This window comes from Gymnoscopelus microlampas (genome assembly GCF_963454915.1).
Source record: "Gymnoscopelus microlampas genome assembly, chromosome: 18".
NCBI lineage: Eukaryota > Metazoa > Chordata > Actinopteri > Myctophiformes > Myctophidae > Gymnoscopelus > Gymnoscopelus microlampas.
The window spans coordinates 46,422,798-46,442,612 of record NC_139955.1 but is presented as its reverse complement, the minus strand read 5'-3'; the positions used below and the strand labels follow the sequence as shown (position 1 = coordinate 46,442,612).

General features: G+C 42.3%; 1 protein-coding gene across 1 annotated transcript in view; it reads right to left on the bottom strand.

The window, feature by feature from the left end:
- LOC311065283 (phospholipid-transporting ATPase ABCA1-like) overlaps positions 1 to 19,815 on the bottom strand; it is a 75,552-nt gene that overhangs the window by 3,657 nt on the left and 52,080 nt on the right. Inside the window, exons 23-43 of the mRNA XM_084085537.1 lie at positions 19,532 to 19,680; positions 18,961 to 19,085; positions 18,330 to 18,428; positions 17,213 to 17,402; positions 16,946 to 17,040; positions 16,805 to 16,837; positions 16,496 to 16,601; positions 16,166 to 16,240; positions 15,497 to 15,666; positions 13,150 to 13,327; positions 8,811 to 8,926; positions 8,030 to 8,174; positions 7,768 to 7,891; positions 6,544 to 6,673; positions 5,227 to 5,353; positions 4,328 to 4,390; positions 3,881 to 3,987; positions 2,502 to 2,643; positions 1,884 to 2,018; positions 774 to 877; positions 75 to 167 (exon numbers count right to left, since the gene is read on the bottom strand). Coding sequence (XP_083941663.1) covers positions 75 to 167; positions 774 to 877; positions 1,884 to 2,018; positions 2,502 to 2,643; positions 3,881 to 3,987; positions 4,328 to 4,390; positions 5,227 to 5,353; positions 6,544 to 6,673; positions 7,768 to 7,891; positions 8,030 to 8,174; positions 8,811 to 8,926; positions 13,150 to 13,327; positions 15,497 to 15,666; positions 16,166 to 16,240; positions 16,496 to 16,601; positions 16,805 to 16,837; positions 16,946 to 17,040; positions 17,213 to 17,402; positions 18,330 to 18,428; positions 18,961 to 19,085; positions 19,532 to 19,680 — 2,506 coding nt within the window. The remainder of the gene's footprint in view (positions 1 to 74; positions 168 to 773; positions 878 to 1,883; positions 2,019 to 2,501; positions 2,644 to 3,880; positions 3,988 to 4,327; positions 4,391 to 5,226; positions 5,354 to 6,543; positions 6,674 to 7,767; positions 7,892 to 8,029; positions 8,175 to 8,810; positions 8,927 to 13,149; positions 13,328 to 15,496; positions 15,667 to 16,165; positions 16,241 to 16,495; positions 16,602 to 16,804; positions 16,838 to 16,945; positions 17,041 to 17,212; positions 17,403 to 18,329; positions 18,429 to 18,960; positions 19,086 to 19,531; positions 19,681 to 19,815) is intronic.

Below are 19,815 nucleotides of genomic sequence, written 5' to 3'. Positions count from 1 at the left end.
TGGTTAAAGGCTGAAGAGGAGAGGACAGGAGAGGATGAGAGGAGAAGGAGGTGATGAGAGAAAAAGACAGTTACCTGTTCTTCAGGTGTTGAACACTTCCCAGACATCTGAACCTTCCGTTCACCATGATGGCCATGCGCGTACACAACGCCTCACACTCCTCCATGCTAAAACACACAACACACACCGTTAGACACACTGTATAGCAGAGCTGCAAGCTCACAACACACCGTTAAACACAAATAGCAGAGTTGCAAGCTCACAACGCGTCGCGGATGCAACCCGTTGTGAGCTCGGCTATTTACACTATTTGATGTACAAACAAGTACACAGGCCTTTAACCCATTAAGACCTGAAGCCGATTCTACATGTCTCCTAAATCTCAACAGTTTCCTGAAAAACGTATGTTTCTATATCAGTGGTGCTCAATCTTTTTCATGTCAAGGACCCCCCAAAATGATATGTATTTGTCTGCGGACCCCCATCAAAATATTTTGTTCCAGGGACCCCCCAGAAGCAAAGATTTGAGTTAAAAATGTTCGCTTTAAATATATATATTCAAAAATTTGCACCCATTTTCACGATTTTTCAAAAATAGCAGATCTACAAGCTCATAGCGCGGCACTCGGTGCCGCGCTATGAGCTTGTATATCTGCTATTTTTTAATAGCCCAAAGTGTAAAATAATGCTTTTGAAATCAAATATAAAAATGACACAGTTCCAGGTCTTAATGGGTTAAGTGATTGATGTGTGAGCAGAAGGTGAGTGTTTACCTGTGTGAGGTGAGCACCACGGAGCGTCCCTCTTTGATGACGCTGTGGATGCAGTTCCACAGCGCCCGGCGGGCCTTGGGGTCCATGCCGGTGGTGGGCTCGTCCTGTCACACAAAACACAGCCGGACAAGAGGTTAGTTAAGTTAGAACACAGGGTCACACAACAGGAAGCACACAGAGAAGGTCACGGGGTCAACAGGAAGCACATCGAGTGCCACGCTGTGAGCTTGTAGATCTGCTATTTTTGAAAAATCGTGAACATTTTTGCAAATCTTGAAAATAAATATATACTTTTAAGCGAACATTTGTAACTCAAGTCTTTGCTTCTGGGGGGGGGTCCCTGGAACAAAATATTTTGAGATGGGGATCCGCGGCCAAATACATATCTAAACATATCAGCTATATCAGTGGTGTTCCAACCTTTTCACGTCAAGGACCCCCAGAATGATATGTATTCGGCCGCGGACCCCATCTCGAAATATTTTGTTCCAGGGACCCCCCCACCAAAAGCAAAGATTGGAGTTAAAAATGATCGCTTTCCAAAAAATACTAATATATTATATTCAAAGATTTGCACACATTTTCACGATTTAAAAAAAAAATAGCAGACCTACAAGCTCCTCCATTGCTCGAGGCTTGCTCAGCAGCAGTCAGATGACAGCTTGTTCTAATTCCTCAGTGAGGTCAGCTTGTTAAAAAGTTTCTGGTACTATTCCACTCTTACTTTACTTTTTCTTCATTTTCTCTGGGATTAGCAGTAAGCCGCGGAGATCAACTGCTCAAGCTGTGTGCGTGTTGTAACAGCCAGTAGGCATATGCAATGCCAGTTGGTACCACAGGGTGGTGCACTGTTTTGCTGTTCTTCTCAGTGTGTACAATATAAGTGATGTCAGGTATATTGCACACACTGAGAAGAACAGCAAAACAAAAGGAAGCAGTGTGGTATCAACTGGCATTGCATATGCCTACTGACTGTTACCGTGTGTGCGTGTGTGTGTGTGTGTGTGTGTGTGTGTGTGTGTGTGTGTGTGTGTGTGTGTGTGTGTGTGTGTGTGTGTGTGTGTGTGTGTGTGTGTGTGTGTGTGTGCGCGTGCGTGTGCGTGCACGTACCAGGAACACCACAGGCGGTCCTCCAATCAGAGCCATGGCAGTAGACAGTTTCCTCATGTTTCCTCCGCTGTAGCTTCCAGCCATCTTGTCCACATACTTAATCAGACCCAGTTTACGGATGCCCCATTCTGCCACCTGAACACACACCTCTGAACTGTTACTTATCAGAACATTCAAAAAAAAAATCACACCCAGTGTGAAGTGGGCGGTGTGTGGTCATCACATCATGACTCACTTAAAAAAAAGGATAAATGACTTTTTTTTAAGTCCATACTGCTATTCACAGGGCTGCACATGTCATGTGTTTCGCTAGCCAATCACAGTCCTGAATTTGCAAAGTCAGCCAATCACATTACAGCTAGTGGTGATGACACTAGCTGTAATGTGATTGGCTGACTTTGCAAAAGTATAGATTTGCATTGACCGTGGAAGGGTTAGGGGTGTAGACGGCGTTGTAGACTATTGGCCAATCACGGTGCAGGATTGGTCAGTGTCCAAAACTCACTTATAGGGGGCGGTTACACCGCCCCAAAAAGAGCCAATGTCTCCCATGTAGTTATTATTTAGCCCAGACAGCAACGATATATATATATATAGATCTTGAAGCAGTCCACTCACGTCACAGACTTGGTCCTCTGGAACTCCTCTCAGGATGGCGTAGAACTCCAGATGTTCTCTTCCCGTCAGCAGGTCGTTGATGGCATCGAACTGAGGACAGTATCCCATGTTCTGATGCACTATGTCTATCTCCCTCAGAATGCTGCAAACACACAGGATATAACATAACACGTCTATCTCCCTCAGAATGCTGCAAACACACAGGATATAACATAACACGTCTATCTCCCTCAGAATGCTGCAAACACACAGGACATACATAACACGTCTATCTCCCTCAGAATGCTGCAAACACACAGCATATACATAACACGTCTATCTCCCTCAGAATGCTGCAAACACACAGCATATACATAACACGTCTATCTCCCTCAGAATGCTGCGAACACACAGGATATAACATAACACGTCTATCTCCCTCAGAATGCTGCAAACACACAGGATATAACATAACACGTCTATCTCCCTCAGAATGCTGCAAACACACAGGATATACATAAACACGTCTATCTCCCTCAGAATGCTGCAAACACACAGGATATGCATAACACGTCTATCTCCCTCAGAATGCTGCAAACACACAGGACTGACATGCATAACGTGTTGAACATATGGCTACTACACAGCCTCTGCCCAGTGGCGTGCACAGACATTTTGAGGGGCAGGAGCTCAAGTAAATTATATATTTTTTTGGTTTACTTGGTCTGCTCTTTTTTCCCCTCTACACCTATACCTCTTTGCCAAAAATTTTTGGCTAAAGTTCTCCTCAGAAAAGGGATGCTAGGTTTCGAGTGGTTATGGTAAAAAGAAAAATCATATCGCATAAAGATTTGGCGGACCCCCTGTAGTAACTCTGAGGACCCCCTAGGGGTCCCGGACCCCCTGTTGAAGACCCCTGTTGTAAACTGAAAAAGGGCACTTCTGGTCAAGAGGGCAAAGGGCAGGTGCTCTAGCGCCACCTAGAGTCTATCTGTGCACGCCCCTGCCTCTGCCCCACATATACAGTACAGTGTTGATTGTGTCGACTAAAACTATGACGAAACTTTTTTTCACTGACGAAAACTAAATAAAAACTAAGCTATGATGACAAAAACTATGACTTAATATACTGACAATTCCGTCCAACAAAAACTAGACTAAAGAAGTGGAGAAGAGATCCAGTAGAACTAAAAGACACGTCATGTTATGTGTGGTTGCGCTCAGGTGTTGCGCTCTGAATATAAGCTCACACAACGCATCGCGCTGCGACGCGTTGTGAGCTTGTAGATCGGCTATTTTCAGCATGCAACCAAGTGTAAAATCAGCCATTACGACATTGCTATCATTTCATATTCACTATACTGTATCAAATGATTCATTATTATTGTTGTTGTTATTACCTCTTTTTGGCCAGGAAAGCTTCTCCACTGGTGACGATGGTGTCTCCCGTCAGCATTTTAAACGTGGTGGTTTTCCCTGCACCGTTAACCCCTAACAGACCAAAACACTGAGGAGAGGAGAGGAGAGGAGAGGAGAGGAGAGGAGAGGAGAGGAGAGGAGAGGAGAGGAGAGGAGAGGAGAGGAGAGGAGAGGAGAGGAGAGGAGAGGAGAGGAGAGGAGAGGAGAGGAGAGGAGAGGAGAGGAGAGGAGAGGAGAGGAGAGGAGAGGAGAGGAGAGGAGAGAAGAGAAGAGAAGAGAAGAGAAGAGAAGAGAAGAGAAGAGAAGAGAAGAGAAGAGAAGAGAAGAGAAGAGAAGAGAAGAGAGGATTATAAATAATGTCTTCATACACCGTCCGGCAGTCATATTGCAGACAGATATTGACACATGATGTTTGGTGTCAGTCTTACCTCTCCAGGAGGTATGCCCACACACAGCCTGTCTACCGCTGGCTTCTGATTCCTTTTATAAACCTGGAAACACATGAAACCACCTTAATATATAGGCTACTGTACACGTACACATGAAACCACCTTAACATATAGGCTACTGTACACGTACACATGAAACCACCTTAATATATAGGCTACTGTACACATACACATGAAACCACCTTAATATATAGGCTACTGTACACGTACACATGAAACCACCTTAATATATAGGCTACTGTACACGTACACATGAAACCACCTTAACATATAGGCTACTGTACACGTACACATGAAACCACCTTAATATATAGGCTACTGTACACATACACATGAAACCACCTTAATATATAGGCTACTGTACACGTACACATGAAACCACCTTAATATATAGGCTACTGTACACGTACACATGAAACCACCTTAATATATAGGCTACTGTACACATACACATGAAACCACCTTAATATATAGGCTACTGTACACATACACATGAAACCACCTTAATATATAGGCTACTGTACACGTACACATGAAACCACCTTAATATATAGGCTACTGTACACATACACATGAAACCACCTTAATATATAGGCTACTGTACACGTACACATGAAACCACCTTAATATATAGGCTACTGTACACGTACACATGAAACCACCTTAATATATAGGCTACTGTACACATAAATCATGTCATATGAACATAAAACATATTACATACAGCTTCATGTATGTGTAAGTGTGTGTATATTGCTGTCCCAGGAAGTATGCATGTGTGTGTGTGTGTGTGTGTGTGTGTGTGTGTGTGTGTGTGTGTGTGTGTGTGTGTGTGTGTGTGTGTGTGTGTGTGTGTGTGTGTGTGTGTGTGTGTGTACCTTAGTGAGCTGTCTCAGCTCCAGGATGTCTCCGTGTCCCAGGCCGTGGACGATCCTCTGTCTCTCTCTCGCTACGTCCTCGTCCTCCTCACCCAGCGGCGTCAGTTTGATCAGTTTGCTGACGGGCCTACAGACAGACAGACAGACAGGTTATTGACAGGCCTACAGACAGACAGTCAGACAGGTTATTGACAGGCCTACAGACAGACAGACAGGTTATTGACAGGCCTACAGACAGTCAGACAGGTTATTGACAGGCCTACAGACAGACAGACAGGTTATTGACAGGCCTACAGACAGACAGACAGACAGGTTATTGACAGGCCTACAGACAGACAGACAGACAGGTTATTGACAGGCCTACAGACAGACAGACAGGTTATTGACAGGCCTACAGACAGACAGACAGGTTATTGACAGGCCTACAGACAGACAGACAGACAGACAGGTTATTGACAGGCCTACAGACAGACAGACAGGTTATTGACAGGCCTACAGACAGACAGACAGGTTATTGACAGGCCTACAGACAGACAGACAGGTTATTGACAGGCCTACAGACAGACAGACAGACAGACAGACAGACAGACAGACAGACAGACAGACAGACAAACAAACAGACAGACAGACAGACAGGCTACTGACAGGCATTCAGGGATTCAAGCTAAAACTATGTCACGCAGTGGCGTGCACAGACATTTTGAGGGGCAGGTGCTCAAGTAAATTATACTTTTTTTGTTTACTTGGTCTGCTCTTTTTTCCCCTCTACACACCTATACCTCTTTGTCAAAAATAGCCGATCTACAAGCCCACAACGCCTCGCAGCGCGAGGCGTTGTGGGCTTGTAGATCGGCTATTTTTGGCTAAAGTTCTCCTCAGAAAAGGGATGCTAGGGTTCGAGTGGTTAAGATAAAAAGAAAAATCATATCACATAAAGATTTGGCGGACCCCCTGTAGTAACTCTGAGGACCCCCTAGGCGTCCCGGACCCCCTGTTGAAGACCCCTGCTGTAAACTGAAGGAAAAATAACTTTTTTTCCCTTTTTTTCAAAAGGGCACTTCTGGTCAAGAGGGCAAAGGGCAGGTGCTCTAGCACCACCTAGAGTCTATCTGTGCACGTCCCTGATGTCACGACTGAACAGGCCAAGTACCAATCTGCAATTTGTGATATAGCGCCGTTTCCGAAACAATTAGCACAAAATATAAAAACATTGCCGTACTGTACGTGTATGTATGTGTGTATGTGTGCGTGCATGTGAATTAAGTGAGCGTGTGCATGTGTGTGTGTGCGTGTGTGTGTGTGTGTGTTTACACACACCTGGGTTTGATACAGAAGCGGTACTGTATGAGGACAGTGATGATGAAGAACAGAGCTCCCTCCACAGCCATGGCAAACAGGTTCTTCCCCACCATGTCCCACTCCAGAGGGGAACGCAGGCGGTTCTCACCTAGAACACACACACACACACACACACACACACACACACACACACACACACACACACACACACACACACACACACACACACACACACACACACACACACACACACACACACACACACACACACACACACACACACACACACACACCATGTGAGGGTTAGACATCACATATCCTCACTGTCTACATATACTGTATTAATACATCCATATCCTCACTGTATACATATACTGTATTAATACATCCATATCCTCACTGTATACATATACTGTATTAATACATCCATATCCTCACTGTATACATATACTGTATTAATATATCACATATCCTCACTGTCTACATATACTGTATTAATACATCCATATCCTCACTGTATACATATACTGTAATAATACATCACATATCCTCACTGTATACATATACTGTATTAATACATCCATATCCTCACTGTATACATATACTGTATTAATACATCACATATCCTCACTGTATACATATACTGTATTAATATATCACATATCCTCACTGTATACATATACTGTATTAATACATCACATATCCTCACTGTATACATATACTGTAATAATACATCACATATCCTCACTGTATACATATACTGTAATAATACATCCATATCCTCACTGTCTACATATACTGTAATAATACATCCATATCCTCACTGTCAGGTGGAAACCTTGTATCTCCAAAACTGATACTTTTCAAATAAAAAGTATGGAGACACAAGGTGTTCCAAGTAGTTCAATTAAAGCCCAATTGTAGTTTGAGGTCAGCCATTCTTGTAGTTTGGGTAGGGACTAGGGAGTCGAGACCTTTAACCCATTTAGACCGGGAAAGCATCTGACTGTGTCATTTTTAGATTTCTTTGGATATTCCAAAATAGCAGATCTACAAGCTCATAACGCGGCACCGAGTGCCACGCTATGAGCTTGTAGATCTGCTATTTTTAGGGAAAATCGTGACAATTTGTGCAAATCTTTGAGCATATATATTTTCAAGTGAATTTTGGGGGGAACGAATGATATGTTCATCTGTACATGATGATATGTTAATCTGAAAGTAATGATTCAAGTTTCTTACCAAAGCGCTCCAGAGCGTCGGCCATGGCCTGGTTCTTCACCATGTCTATCAGTCCTCTACCCAGACAGAAGTGAGGGAAGATCAGGAAGACGTTCTTCAAGATGTCGTTGATTCCTCCGATCTCCTGGAAACCACGGCAACACAAGAACAACGTTAATATACCTTCACTCTTCACTTAGGAAAATATACTATATCATATCAGGACAGGGGAGAGAGTCAAAGATGGATGGAATAACAGAGGAGAGGAGAGGAGAGGACTTACATTGCTACCAAACAGTTCCAGGACGAAGGTGGAGATGCTTCCATTGATGCCGATGAGGATGTTGACGCTGGTCAGAACCACGTAGGCGGTGGAGGGGATGTCGAAGAAGAAGGAGGCCGGGTACATGAGAGGAGTGATGGACCAGCTAGAGGAGACAACCACAGACATAGACGGGTTAAACATCTGCTATTGTTGAACAGCCAAAGACATCTAAAAATGATGACACAGATGCGTTCCCGGATTGAATGGGTTAAACCCCATATACATGGCTGGCCGGCGCCCCCCGGTGTCTGTAGTTGGTCATTGCACATTTGTTCCCTCTACACCAAATCTCTTCACCAAAAAAAGCTACAACCTTCTGAGCTGGTAGATCTGATATCTTTTGATGAATGTTCTCCATCTGTGTGTGTGTGTGTGTGTGTGTGTGTGTGTGTGTGTGTGTGTGTGTGTGTGTGTGTGTGTGGTCTTTCTTCAATTCACTTGATTTTTTCTAAATCTCCGTGTTGTTATTCATGTCTTCACTGTTTTTGCTTGATTCACTGCCTTTTTGTTTTGGCCATTATTTGAATGCCATTATTTTAAATGGTTTTAATGTTGTTTTGGCTTTTGCTCTTCTTTTTGCTTTATTGTTAAATTATTATTGCTTTTCTGTAAAGCACTTCTGCTTTATTTATTTTTGTTTCATATTGTTTTGCTCTGTAAAGCACTTTGAGCTAAATGTATGTCATGAAAGGTGCTACAGTATATAAATAAAGTTTATTATTATTGTGTTGTGTCTCACCCATACAACAGCAGCAGCAGAGCGAGGACAGGCAGGTTGGTTGAAGAGACGTAAGCATTTTGTTGGAAACAAATGAAGATGATGACGACCAGGGAGGCTGGGACGATGTAGTTACACTGTAGACATAAACACATGAAGGTAAGGACTATGTAGTTACACTGTAGACATAAACACATGAAGGTAAGGACGATGTAGTTACACTGTAGACATAAACACATGAAGGTAAGGACGATGTAGTTACACTGTAGACATAAACACATGAAGATAAGGACTATGTAGTTACACTGTAGACATAAACACATGAAGGTAAGGACGATGTAGTTACACTGTAGACATAAACACATGAAGGTAAGGACGATGTAGTTACACTGTAGACATAAACACATGAAGGTAAGGACTATGTAGTTACACTGTAGACATAAACACATGAAGGTAAGGACTATGTAGTTACACTGTAGACATAAACACATGAAGGTAAGGACGATGTAGTTACACTGTAGACATAAACACATGAAGGTAAGGACGATGTAGTTACACTGTAGACATAAACACATGAAGGTAAGGACGATGTAGTTACACTGTAGACATAAACACATGAAGGTAAGGACTATGTAGTTACACTGTAGACATAAACACATGAAGATAAGGACGATGTAGTTACACTGTAGACATAAACACATGAAGGTAAGGACGATGTAGTTACACTGTAGACATAAACACATGAAGGTAAGGACGATGTAGTTACACTGTAGACATACACACATGAAGGTAAGGACGATGTAGTTACACTGTAGACATAAACACATGAAGGTAAGGACGATGTAGTTACACTGTAGACATAAACACATGAAGGTAAGGACGATGTAGTTACACTGTAGACATAAACACATGAAGGTAAGGACGATGTAGTTACACTGTAGACATAAACACATGAAGTTAAGGACGATGTAGTTACACTGTAGACATAAACACATGAAGGTAAGGACGATGTAGTTACACTGTAGACATAAACACATGAAGGTAAGGACGATGTAGTTACACTGTAGACATAAACACATGAAGGTAAGGACGATGTAGTTACACTGTAGACATAAACACATGAAGGTAAGGACGATGTAGTTACACTGTAGACATAAACACATGAAGGTAAGGACTATGTAGTTACACTGTAGACATAAACACATGAAGGTAAGGACTATGTAGTTACACTGTAGACATAAACACATGAAGGTAAGGACTATGTAGTTACACTGTAGACATAAACACATGAAGGTAAGGACTATGTAGTTACACTGTAGACATAAACACATGAAGATAAGGACTATGTAGTTACACTGTAGACATAAACACATGAAGGTAAGGACGATGTAGTTACACTGTAGACATAAACACATGAAGGTAAGGACGATGTAGTTACACTGTAGACATAAACACATGAAGGTAAGGACGATGTAGTTACACTGTAGACATAAACACATGAAGGTAAGGACGATGTAGTTACACTGTAGACATAAACACATGAAGGTAAGGACGATGTAGTTACACTGTAGACATAAACACATGAAGGTAAGGACGATGTAGTTACACTGTAGACATAAACACATGAAGGTAAGGACTATGTAGTTACACTGTAGACATACACACATGAAGGTAAGGACTATGTAGTTACACTGTAGACATAAACACATGAAGGTAAGGACTATGTAGTTACACTGTAGACATAAACACATGAAGGTAAGGACTATGTAGTTACACTGTAGACATAAACACATGAAGGTAAGGACGATGTAGTTACACTGTAGACATAAACACATGAAGGTAAGGACGATGTAGTTACACTGTAGACATAAACACATGAAGGTAAGGACTATGTAGTTACACTGTAGACATAAACACATGAAGGTAAGGACGATGTAGTTACACTGTAGACATAAACACATGAAGATAAGGACTATGTAGTTACACTGTAGACATAAACACATGAAGGTAAGGACGATGTAGTTACACTGTAGACATAAACACATGAAGATAAGGACGATGTAGTTACACTGTAGACATAAACACATGAAGGTAAGGACGATGTAGTTACACTGTAGACATAAACACATGAAGATAAGGACTATGTAGTTACACTGTAGACATAAACACATGAAGGTAAGGACTATGTAGTTACACTGTAGACATAAACACATGAAGGTAAGGACGATGTAGTTACACTGTAGACATAAACACATGAAGATAAGGACTATGTAGTTACACTGTAGACATAAACACATGAAGGTAAGGACTATGTAGTTACACTACAGACATAAACACATGAAGGTAAGGACGATGTAGTTACACTGTAGACATAAACACATGAAGGTAAGGACTATGTAGTTACACTGTAGACATAAACACATGAAGGTAAGGACGATGTAGTTACACTGTAGACATAAACACATGAAGGTAAGGACGATGTAGTTACACTGTAGACATAAACACATGAAGGTAAGGACTATGTAGTTACACTGTAGACATAAACACATGAAGGTAAGGACGATGTAGTTACACTGCTGACATAAACACATGAAGATGAAGAAGTGGAGTAAAAGTACAATATTTTCCTCTGAGATGTAGTGGAGTGGACGTAGAAGTATTGGAAATTGGAAATACTCAAGTAAAGTGCAAATACCTCAAAATTGTACTCAAGTACAGTACTTAAGTAAATGTACTTAGTTACTTTCCACCACTGAGTTTGGAGATCATTCCAAGCCCACGGACAACAGTGAAATAGGCTTCTTTTGCCAGCCTCTGTACGCTGAGGGGGCACAGCATGGCACAGCATGGCACAGCATGGCACAGCATGGCACAGCATGGCACAGCATGGCACAGCATGGCACAGCATGGCACAGCCAAAGCGTTTGAGCTAAGGTTGAGTTGAGTTGTTGATATAAGAGGTGAGGTATCCAGGGATGGCTTGGTAGATGCCAAACGCTTGGTTTCCCACACAGGAGAACAGGGAAACAGCCAGCAGCACTTCAATAAACGTCATTTGATTGATTGATTTGCGTCACCCAGACACGTTTTGACCTGATCAGGTCTACTCCACCTCAGCCCGTAGCACTTGTCCTAGACTTGACGACCTTGCAGTCTTATGCAAAGGCTAAAATGTAACTTAGATAGCATGTTATGTAGACACATGCCAGGTCATTGTTGTATATATAGTGTGTATAGTTTCAATGTACAGGCTGATGATAGGTTCTTGGTTTACTTATGTATTCGCTTATTATTAGATTACTATTTCTATGCATTTGATGTATTGTACCTTGTGTTGTCCTTGCTTACTGTAAATCGCCCTGGATTAAGAGCGTCTGCTAAATGCCTAAATTGTAAATTGTAGTGAAAAATAACGTGCATGTGGCAGTGTGCTGTGTGGGTAATCTCTCTCCAGATTCATCTCACCACCTACCTGATCAGGTCCAAACGCGTACGTTGCTTTACTGGGTGAAGCAGATAAATCAATGAAATGACATTTATTGAAGAAGTGCTACTGGCTGTTTCCTCACTGCCGTTCTCGTTGTACCGTTGAGCCCTTAATTTGGAGTGTCGAGCATTCTGTTTTATCATATTTCCCACCCAGGGGTTACAGTTACCATCTCTCTGTTGGGAGAGAACATATATAACGTATTGTTCGTGGCTTTAAACTGAAATCAGTTCAATCCAGAAATTCAAACTCAATGATAATATAGTGTGACTCTGACCATGTCCCAGATGAAGGTGATACATAGTGATACATATAATATATATAGTGAAACACTGACCATGTCCCAGATGCAGGTGATAGTGATACATATAATATATATAGTGAAACACTGACCATGTCCCAGATGCAGGTGATACATAGTGATACATATAATATATATAGTGAAACACTGACCATGTCCCAGATGAAGGTGATACATAGTGATACATATAATATATATAGTGAAACACTGACCATGTCCCAGATGAAGGTGATACATAGTGATACATATAATATATATAGTGAAACACTGACCATGTCCCAGATGAAGGTGATACATAGTGATACATATAATATATATAGTGAAACACTGACCATGTCCCAGATGAAGGTGATACATAGTGATACATATAATATATATAGTGAAACACTGACCATGTCCCAGATGCAGGTGATACATAGTGATACATATAATATATATAGTGAAACACTGACCATGTCCCAGATGAAGGTGATACATAGTGATACATATAATATATATAGTGAAACACTGACCATGTCCCAGATGAAGGTGATACATAGTGATACATATAATATATATAGTGAAACACTGACCATGTCCCAGATGAAGGTGGCCACCCAGTAGAGCAGGGGTTGGACTCCGCTGATGAACTGCATGTGTTTGGCCTTGGACACTCTCTCCTGGATGAGGAAGACCACGAAGCTGGCCGGGACGAAGGACATGGCGAAGATCACACAGATGGAGACCAGGACGTCTACCGAGGTGGTCATACTGAGGAGAGAGAGAGAGACATGGTCATACTGAGGAGAGAGAGAGAGACATGGTCATACTGAGGAGAGAGAGAGAGACATGGTCATACTGAGGAGAGAGAGAGAGACATGGTCATACTGAGGAGAGAGAGAGAGACATGGTCATACTGAGGAGAGAGAGAGAGACATGGTCATACTGAGGAGAGAGGAGAGAGAGAGACATGGTCATACTGAGGAGAGAGAGAGAGACATGGTCATACTGAGGAGAGAGAGAGAGACATGGTCATACTGAGGAGAGAGAGAGAGACATGGTCATACTGAGGAGAGAGAGAGAGACATGGTCATACTGAGGAGAGAGGAGAGAGAGAGACATGGTCATACTGAGGAGAGAGAGAGAGACATGGTCATACTGAGGAGAGAGAGAGAGACATGGTCATACTGAGGAGAGAGAGAGAGACATGGTCATACTGAGGAGAGAGGAGAGAGAGAGAGACATGGTCATACTGAGGAGAGAGAGAGAGACATGGTCATACTGAGGAGAGAGAGAGAGACATGGTCATACTGAGGAGAGAGAGAGAGACATGGTCATACTGAGGAGAGAGGAGAGAGAGAGACATGGTCATACTGAGGAGAGAGAGAGAGACATGGTCATACTGAGGAGAGAGAGAGAGACATGGTCATACTGAGGAGAGAGGAGAGAGAGAGACATGGTCATACTGAGGAGAGAGAGAGAGACATGGTCATACTGAGGAGAGAGAGAGAGAGAGACATGGTCATACTGAGGAGAGAGGAGAGAGAGAGACATGGTCATACTGAGGAGAGAGGAGAGAGAGAGACATGGTCATACTGAGGAGAGAGAGAGAGACATGGTCATACTGAGGAGAGAGAGAGAGACATGGTCATACTGAGGAGAGAGAGAGAGACATGGTCATACTGAGGAGAGAGAGAGAGAGAGACATGGTCATACTGAGGAGAGAGGAGAGAGAGAGACATGGTCATACTGAGGAGAGAGGAGAGAGAGAGACATGGTCATACTGAGGAGAGAGAGAGAGACATGGTCATACTGAGGAGAGAGAGAGAGACATGGTCATACTGAGGAGAGAGGAGAGAGAGAGAGACATGGTCATACTGAGGAGAGAGAGAGAGACATGGTCATACTGAGGAGAGAGAGAGAGACATGGTCATACTGAGGAGAGAGGAGAGAGAGAGAGACATGGTCATACTGAGGAGAGAGAGAGAGACATGGTCATACTGAGGAGAGAGAGAGAGACATGGTCATACTGAGGAGAGAGAGAGAGAGAGAGAGAGAGAGAGACATGGTCATACTGAGGAGAGAGAGAGAGACATGGTCATACTGAGGAGAGAGAGAGAGACATGGTCATACTGAGGAGAGAGGAGAGACATGGTCATACTGAGGAGAGAGAGAGAGACATGGTCATACTGAGGAGAGAGAGAGAGACATGGTCATACTGAGGAGAGAGAGAGAGACATGGTCATACTGAGGAGAGAGAGAGAGACATGGTCATACTGAGGAGAGAGAGAGAGACATGGTCATACTGAGGAGAGAGAGAGAGACATGGTCATACTGAGGAGAGAGGAGGAGGATCTTTATTCGTTGAATATTTTATTGACGAAAAAAAGAAAAATCCATTGTGGTTCTTAAACATTCAAACATACCAGATAAACAGCGGTACAGCAAACAACATGAAAATATGTAGTTAACCCATTCAATCCGGGAACGCATCGCTGTCATTTTAATTTCTTTGGCTATTCAAAAATAGCAGATCTACAAGCTCATAGCGTGGCACCGCTACCTGCTTGTAGATCTGCTATTTTTGAAAAATCGTGAAAAATCATGAAACTTTGTGCAAATCTTTGAATATATATATTTTAAAGCGAACATTTGTAAAATATATATATATTTTTTTTTCAAAAATAGCAGATATACAAGCTCATAGCACGGCACTCGGTGCTGCTCTATGAGCTTGTAGATCTGCTATTTTTGAATAGCCAAAGACATTAAGTGACACAGATGCTTTCCAGAATTGAATGAGTTAAAAGAATTCACAAGGAGAGGAGGAGAAAAAAGAGAAGAGAAGAGAAGAGAAGAGAAGAGAAGAGAAGAAGCACACAGACAGACAGACAGACAGACAGACAGACAGACAGACAGACAGACAGACAGGTTACTCACAGTGCGACCTGTGACAGCTGCTCCTTGGTCAGATTCAGTGGGTGGTTGAAGGCACTGATGCCGAACTTCCTGGGGTCGGCACCAGGGGGCAGGTTGGCTCTCAGGATGGCGTTGTTCATCACGTTGATGAAGGAGCCGATGCTGTGCCAACCCTTGTTGTTGAACCAGATCTACAAGACCACGTGAAGGGAAGTATAACCACATTAACTCTGGTGTCCAAACGTTTTCAACACCAAAATTGAAAAAAATAGCAGATCTATATAATAGCAGATTTGTAGTACGACAGAGTGTTTATGTCGGGCAGAAAACTACATATCTGTATTATTTCTTTGCATGTTTTTTGTAAATTAATGTCCCAATTCACCGTACAAGAATGTCGCACAAGAGTAGTGAAAATAGCCGATCTACAAGCTCACAACGCTTATAGATCAGCTATTTACTATTTTTCAAAATAATAATAAAAAAGTTTAAAAGAAAAATTAAAACATATTCAGGTAATTATGAATGAAAAATTCAGGTATTCAGCAGGTAACGGTGTGTGTGTGTGTGTGTGTGTGTGTGTGTGTGTGTGTGTGTGTGTGTGTGTGTGTGTGTGTGTGTGTGTGTGTGTGTGTGTGTGTGTGTGTGTGTATGTGTGTAAACACATCTATGAAGTGTTCAGTAGGATACCTTAACGTTGTTCTTGGTATCCAGACCGTTTATGAACGTTGACAGACTGTCCAGGAAACGGTCAGCTGCTGCACCCTGAGAGAGACAGACAGACAGACAGACAGACAGACAGACAGACAGACAGACAGAAGTTAGACATGTGATAATACTGTGTCTGACTCTGCATGGATGGTCATTGTTCAAAACAAGGAGGACATTTTATTTAATAGAATAAACCACTGGTCTGAGGGGGAGACAGTAGTTTTGGTGGTATTTCATCCTGAACCATGGCTACACATTGACGGTCATTAACATTTCAGTTTGATAAAATATATTTTCTTCCAAACCAACCTCCTGTAGTTCAAATATCTTCCTGACTCTCTCAATGGCATCGTCGATCTCATTGGCCGGTGGGAGGACCTGGGTGCTCCTGGCGCCCAATGAGAAGCCTCCATATCTGCAAAAACCAAAAGCAAACAGATGCATTTAAAAATCAAATATAAATGATACAATAAGATATTAAAGACATCTATAAATGATACAATGAGATATTAAATACATCTATAAATGATACAATGAGATATTAAATACATCTATAAATGATACAATGAGATATTAAAGACATCATTCTATAAATGATACAGTAAGAAAGAGACCCACCTGAACTCATTCACCCACACCTTGTTCTTCAAACTGTGATGAGAAAAGAATTAGAATTTAGTTCATCCTTATCAAGACTCTTTATATTTCATTGAATATTATATTAATGTCTTATAGAGACACTCTGAGTGGAACTCCTACCTTTTCCCGATGATCTGAGCGTACGTTTTCACCAGGTAGTCTGAGACGTTCCTACCGGTCAGGTTCTGTAGGGAGTCTGAGGCACTGAGGTTCATCTGGAAAAGCACAGAATGACACAATGTTTCATTCCCTTAAGGTTTATTCTCCTTGTCGTTTAACCCTTTCAATCCGGGAACGCATATCTGTGTAATTTTAAGATTTCTTTGGCTATTGAAAAATAGCAGATCTACAAGCTCATAGAGCGGCACTGAGTGCCAAAAACAGTACCTCAGGTGGAGGCAGGCCTCCGGCCCCAGCAGGACACTCAGGCAGCATCATCTTCTTCCCGTCACAGCTGCAGGAGCATCCAGGAGACGGGTCGTCCATGGTCCAGTTCCTGGAGTTAAACAGTTGGTACACGCTGTCTGGAAGATCTGGCACCTTCCAGTCCTCATCACCCATGGTACACGGGACATCACTGAGGGGAGAGAGAGGTTAGGAGAAAGAGAGGAGAGACAAGAGAGAGATTAAAATACAGTTTACTGGGTCACAGAGAAGGCCCTGGCTAATAATCTGATCCAATCTGATCAAATATAATGTCATTTTTTATTTCTTTTGCTTTTTACACATTGCTCAAATTCAAATGGTCTAAATGTATATAGGGCTAAAGTGGCTAATGTATGTTTTGTAATAATAATCAAAATCTACAAAGTAACTAAAGTTCTCAAATAATTGTAGTGGAGTAAAAGTACAATATTTGTCTCTGAGATGTAGTGGAGTACCGTAGAAGTAAAAGTATCGAAAATTGGAAATACTAAGTAACGTAAAAATGCCTCAAAATTGTACTTAAAGGACGACTTCACCGATTTTCAACCTATCTTCATATAATTGGTCCTCACTAATACTCATGATAAAATGGTACCATTTTTTTCTACTCTGGTCTGTGTCTCAGAGGAGGGCTGTGGACAGTTCAGAGGCCCGTCTACCAGTGACATCATCAATGGGGAATCCAAGCTAATAGAAACTGCAGGCTTTCTATTCCTGGAACGTTGCAATGCAATAAAAGAAGCCATTGTTCTCGTGTTAATAAAAATCTAAATAAGAAATGTGAAATCTTGTTGGAAAGAAAAATCCTGCCTAACGATGATGTCACTGGTAGACGGGTTTCTGAACTGTCCACAGTCCTCCTATGAGACACAGACCAAGTAGATTTTTTTTTTTTACCATTCTATCATGAGTATTAGTGAGGACCAATTATATGAAGATAGGTTGAAAATCGGTGAAGTCGTCCTTTAAGTACAGTACTTGAGTAAATGTACTTAGTTACTTTACACCACTGCAGATGTGATGATAAGCAGCTGTATACAGATGTTGTACACAGATGTGATCATAAGCATAAACGTACGTAATGTTATATCCGTCCATGCAGCGGGTGCCAAAGCCAGGCGTGTCCATCAGAGAGTTCATGAGCTTCTGCATGTTGGCGTCATCGGGGGCGTCGTCACTGTGGGCGGAGTTTAAACACACACGGTCAGGTTTAACCCATTGAGACCTGAAGCCGATTCTACCGAGTCTCCTAAATCTCAACAGTTTTCTGAAAAACCTATGTTTCTATATCAGTGGTGCTCAATCATTTTCATGTCAAGGACCCCCAAAAGTATATGCATTTGGCCGCGGACCCCCATCAAAATATCTTGTTCCAGGGACCCCCCAGAAGCAAAGATTTGAGTTAAAAATGTTCGCTTTAAAAATATATATATATTCAGAAGATTTGCACACATTTTCACGATTTTTCAAAAATAGCAGATCTACAAGCTCGTAGCGCGGCACTCGGTGCCGCGCTATGAGCTTGTATATCTGCTATTTTTGAATAGCCCAAAGCGTAAAGTAATGCTTTTTAGCTCAAATCTAAAAATGACACAGTTCCAGGTCTTAATGGGTTAAAGCAGCGGTAGCTGCAAGGCCAGACATGGGGGATGGTCGGGCTGTAGTTATAATATTATTAAGTATGATAATGATAATGTTCCGGTACAGACCTGATGAAGGTGACCTGGTCCTCATACATCCAGGGCTGCAGCTCCAGACTGGGATAGACGCCGAAGGGAGGAACGATGACGCTGAAGACCAGAGCGATGCACACGAACACAGCAGGCAGAACGATCTGGAGACACACATTTCTATCATTTATCCACACGTCCACATAAGAGATACAATACAAGGACAAAGATATTTACACGGTGCTGTAAAAAATGGAAAAATACCCAAACACCACCTCTAGGGGTACAACAGTGTTTTCACCATATTTGCTACCAATTATAGAAGAGATTGGCACAGAATCTTTAAATCCGTTTGGCTGCTTCCAGGTCGATGGAAGCCTCTCTTAGGCTCAACCAAAAACGGACACAAGTAGGAATTGCACCTATAACCCAGCTGTTTGATGGCATGGAGGAGCGGCTGGTATTTAGTCGTGAAGCCAGCAATGTGACAGCCTAAGCCCCGGAAGGGGGTAATAGGCGTAAGTAAGTCGTAAAAGCGTGGCCTGCACCTTCGCTAGAGACGAAAGTGGGACTTCACCATAGCGTCACAGATGTTCAGAGAGGTTTTTACCTGAGCGAAGAAACCTTTCCTGGATCGCCGGGCGTAAAGAAGCCTTTTCCACATCAGAGCCACAAACTGCTGCCTCTTCAGAGCCCAACCCTGGACCTTGTAGGAGCCTTTACCGTGAGAACAGTTCAACCAGTCTGTCTCTCTGGCCTCTGCACAGACAGACAGACAGACAGACAGACAGACAGACAGACAGACAGACAGACAGACAGACAGACAGACAGACAGACAGACAGACAGATGTGTTTACCACTGTAAGCTAGTTTGAATCCAAGTGGTATGTCTAT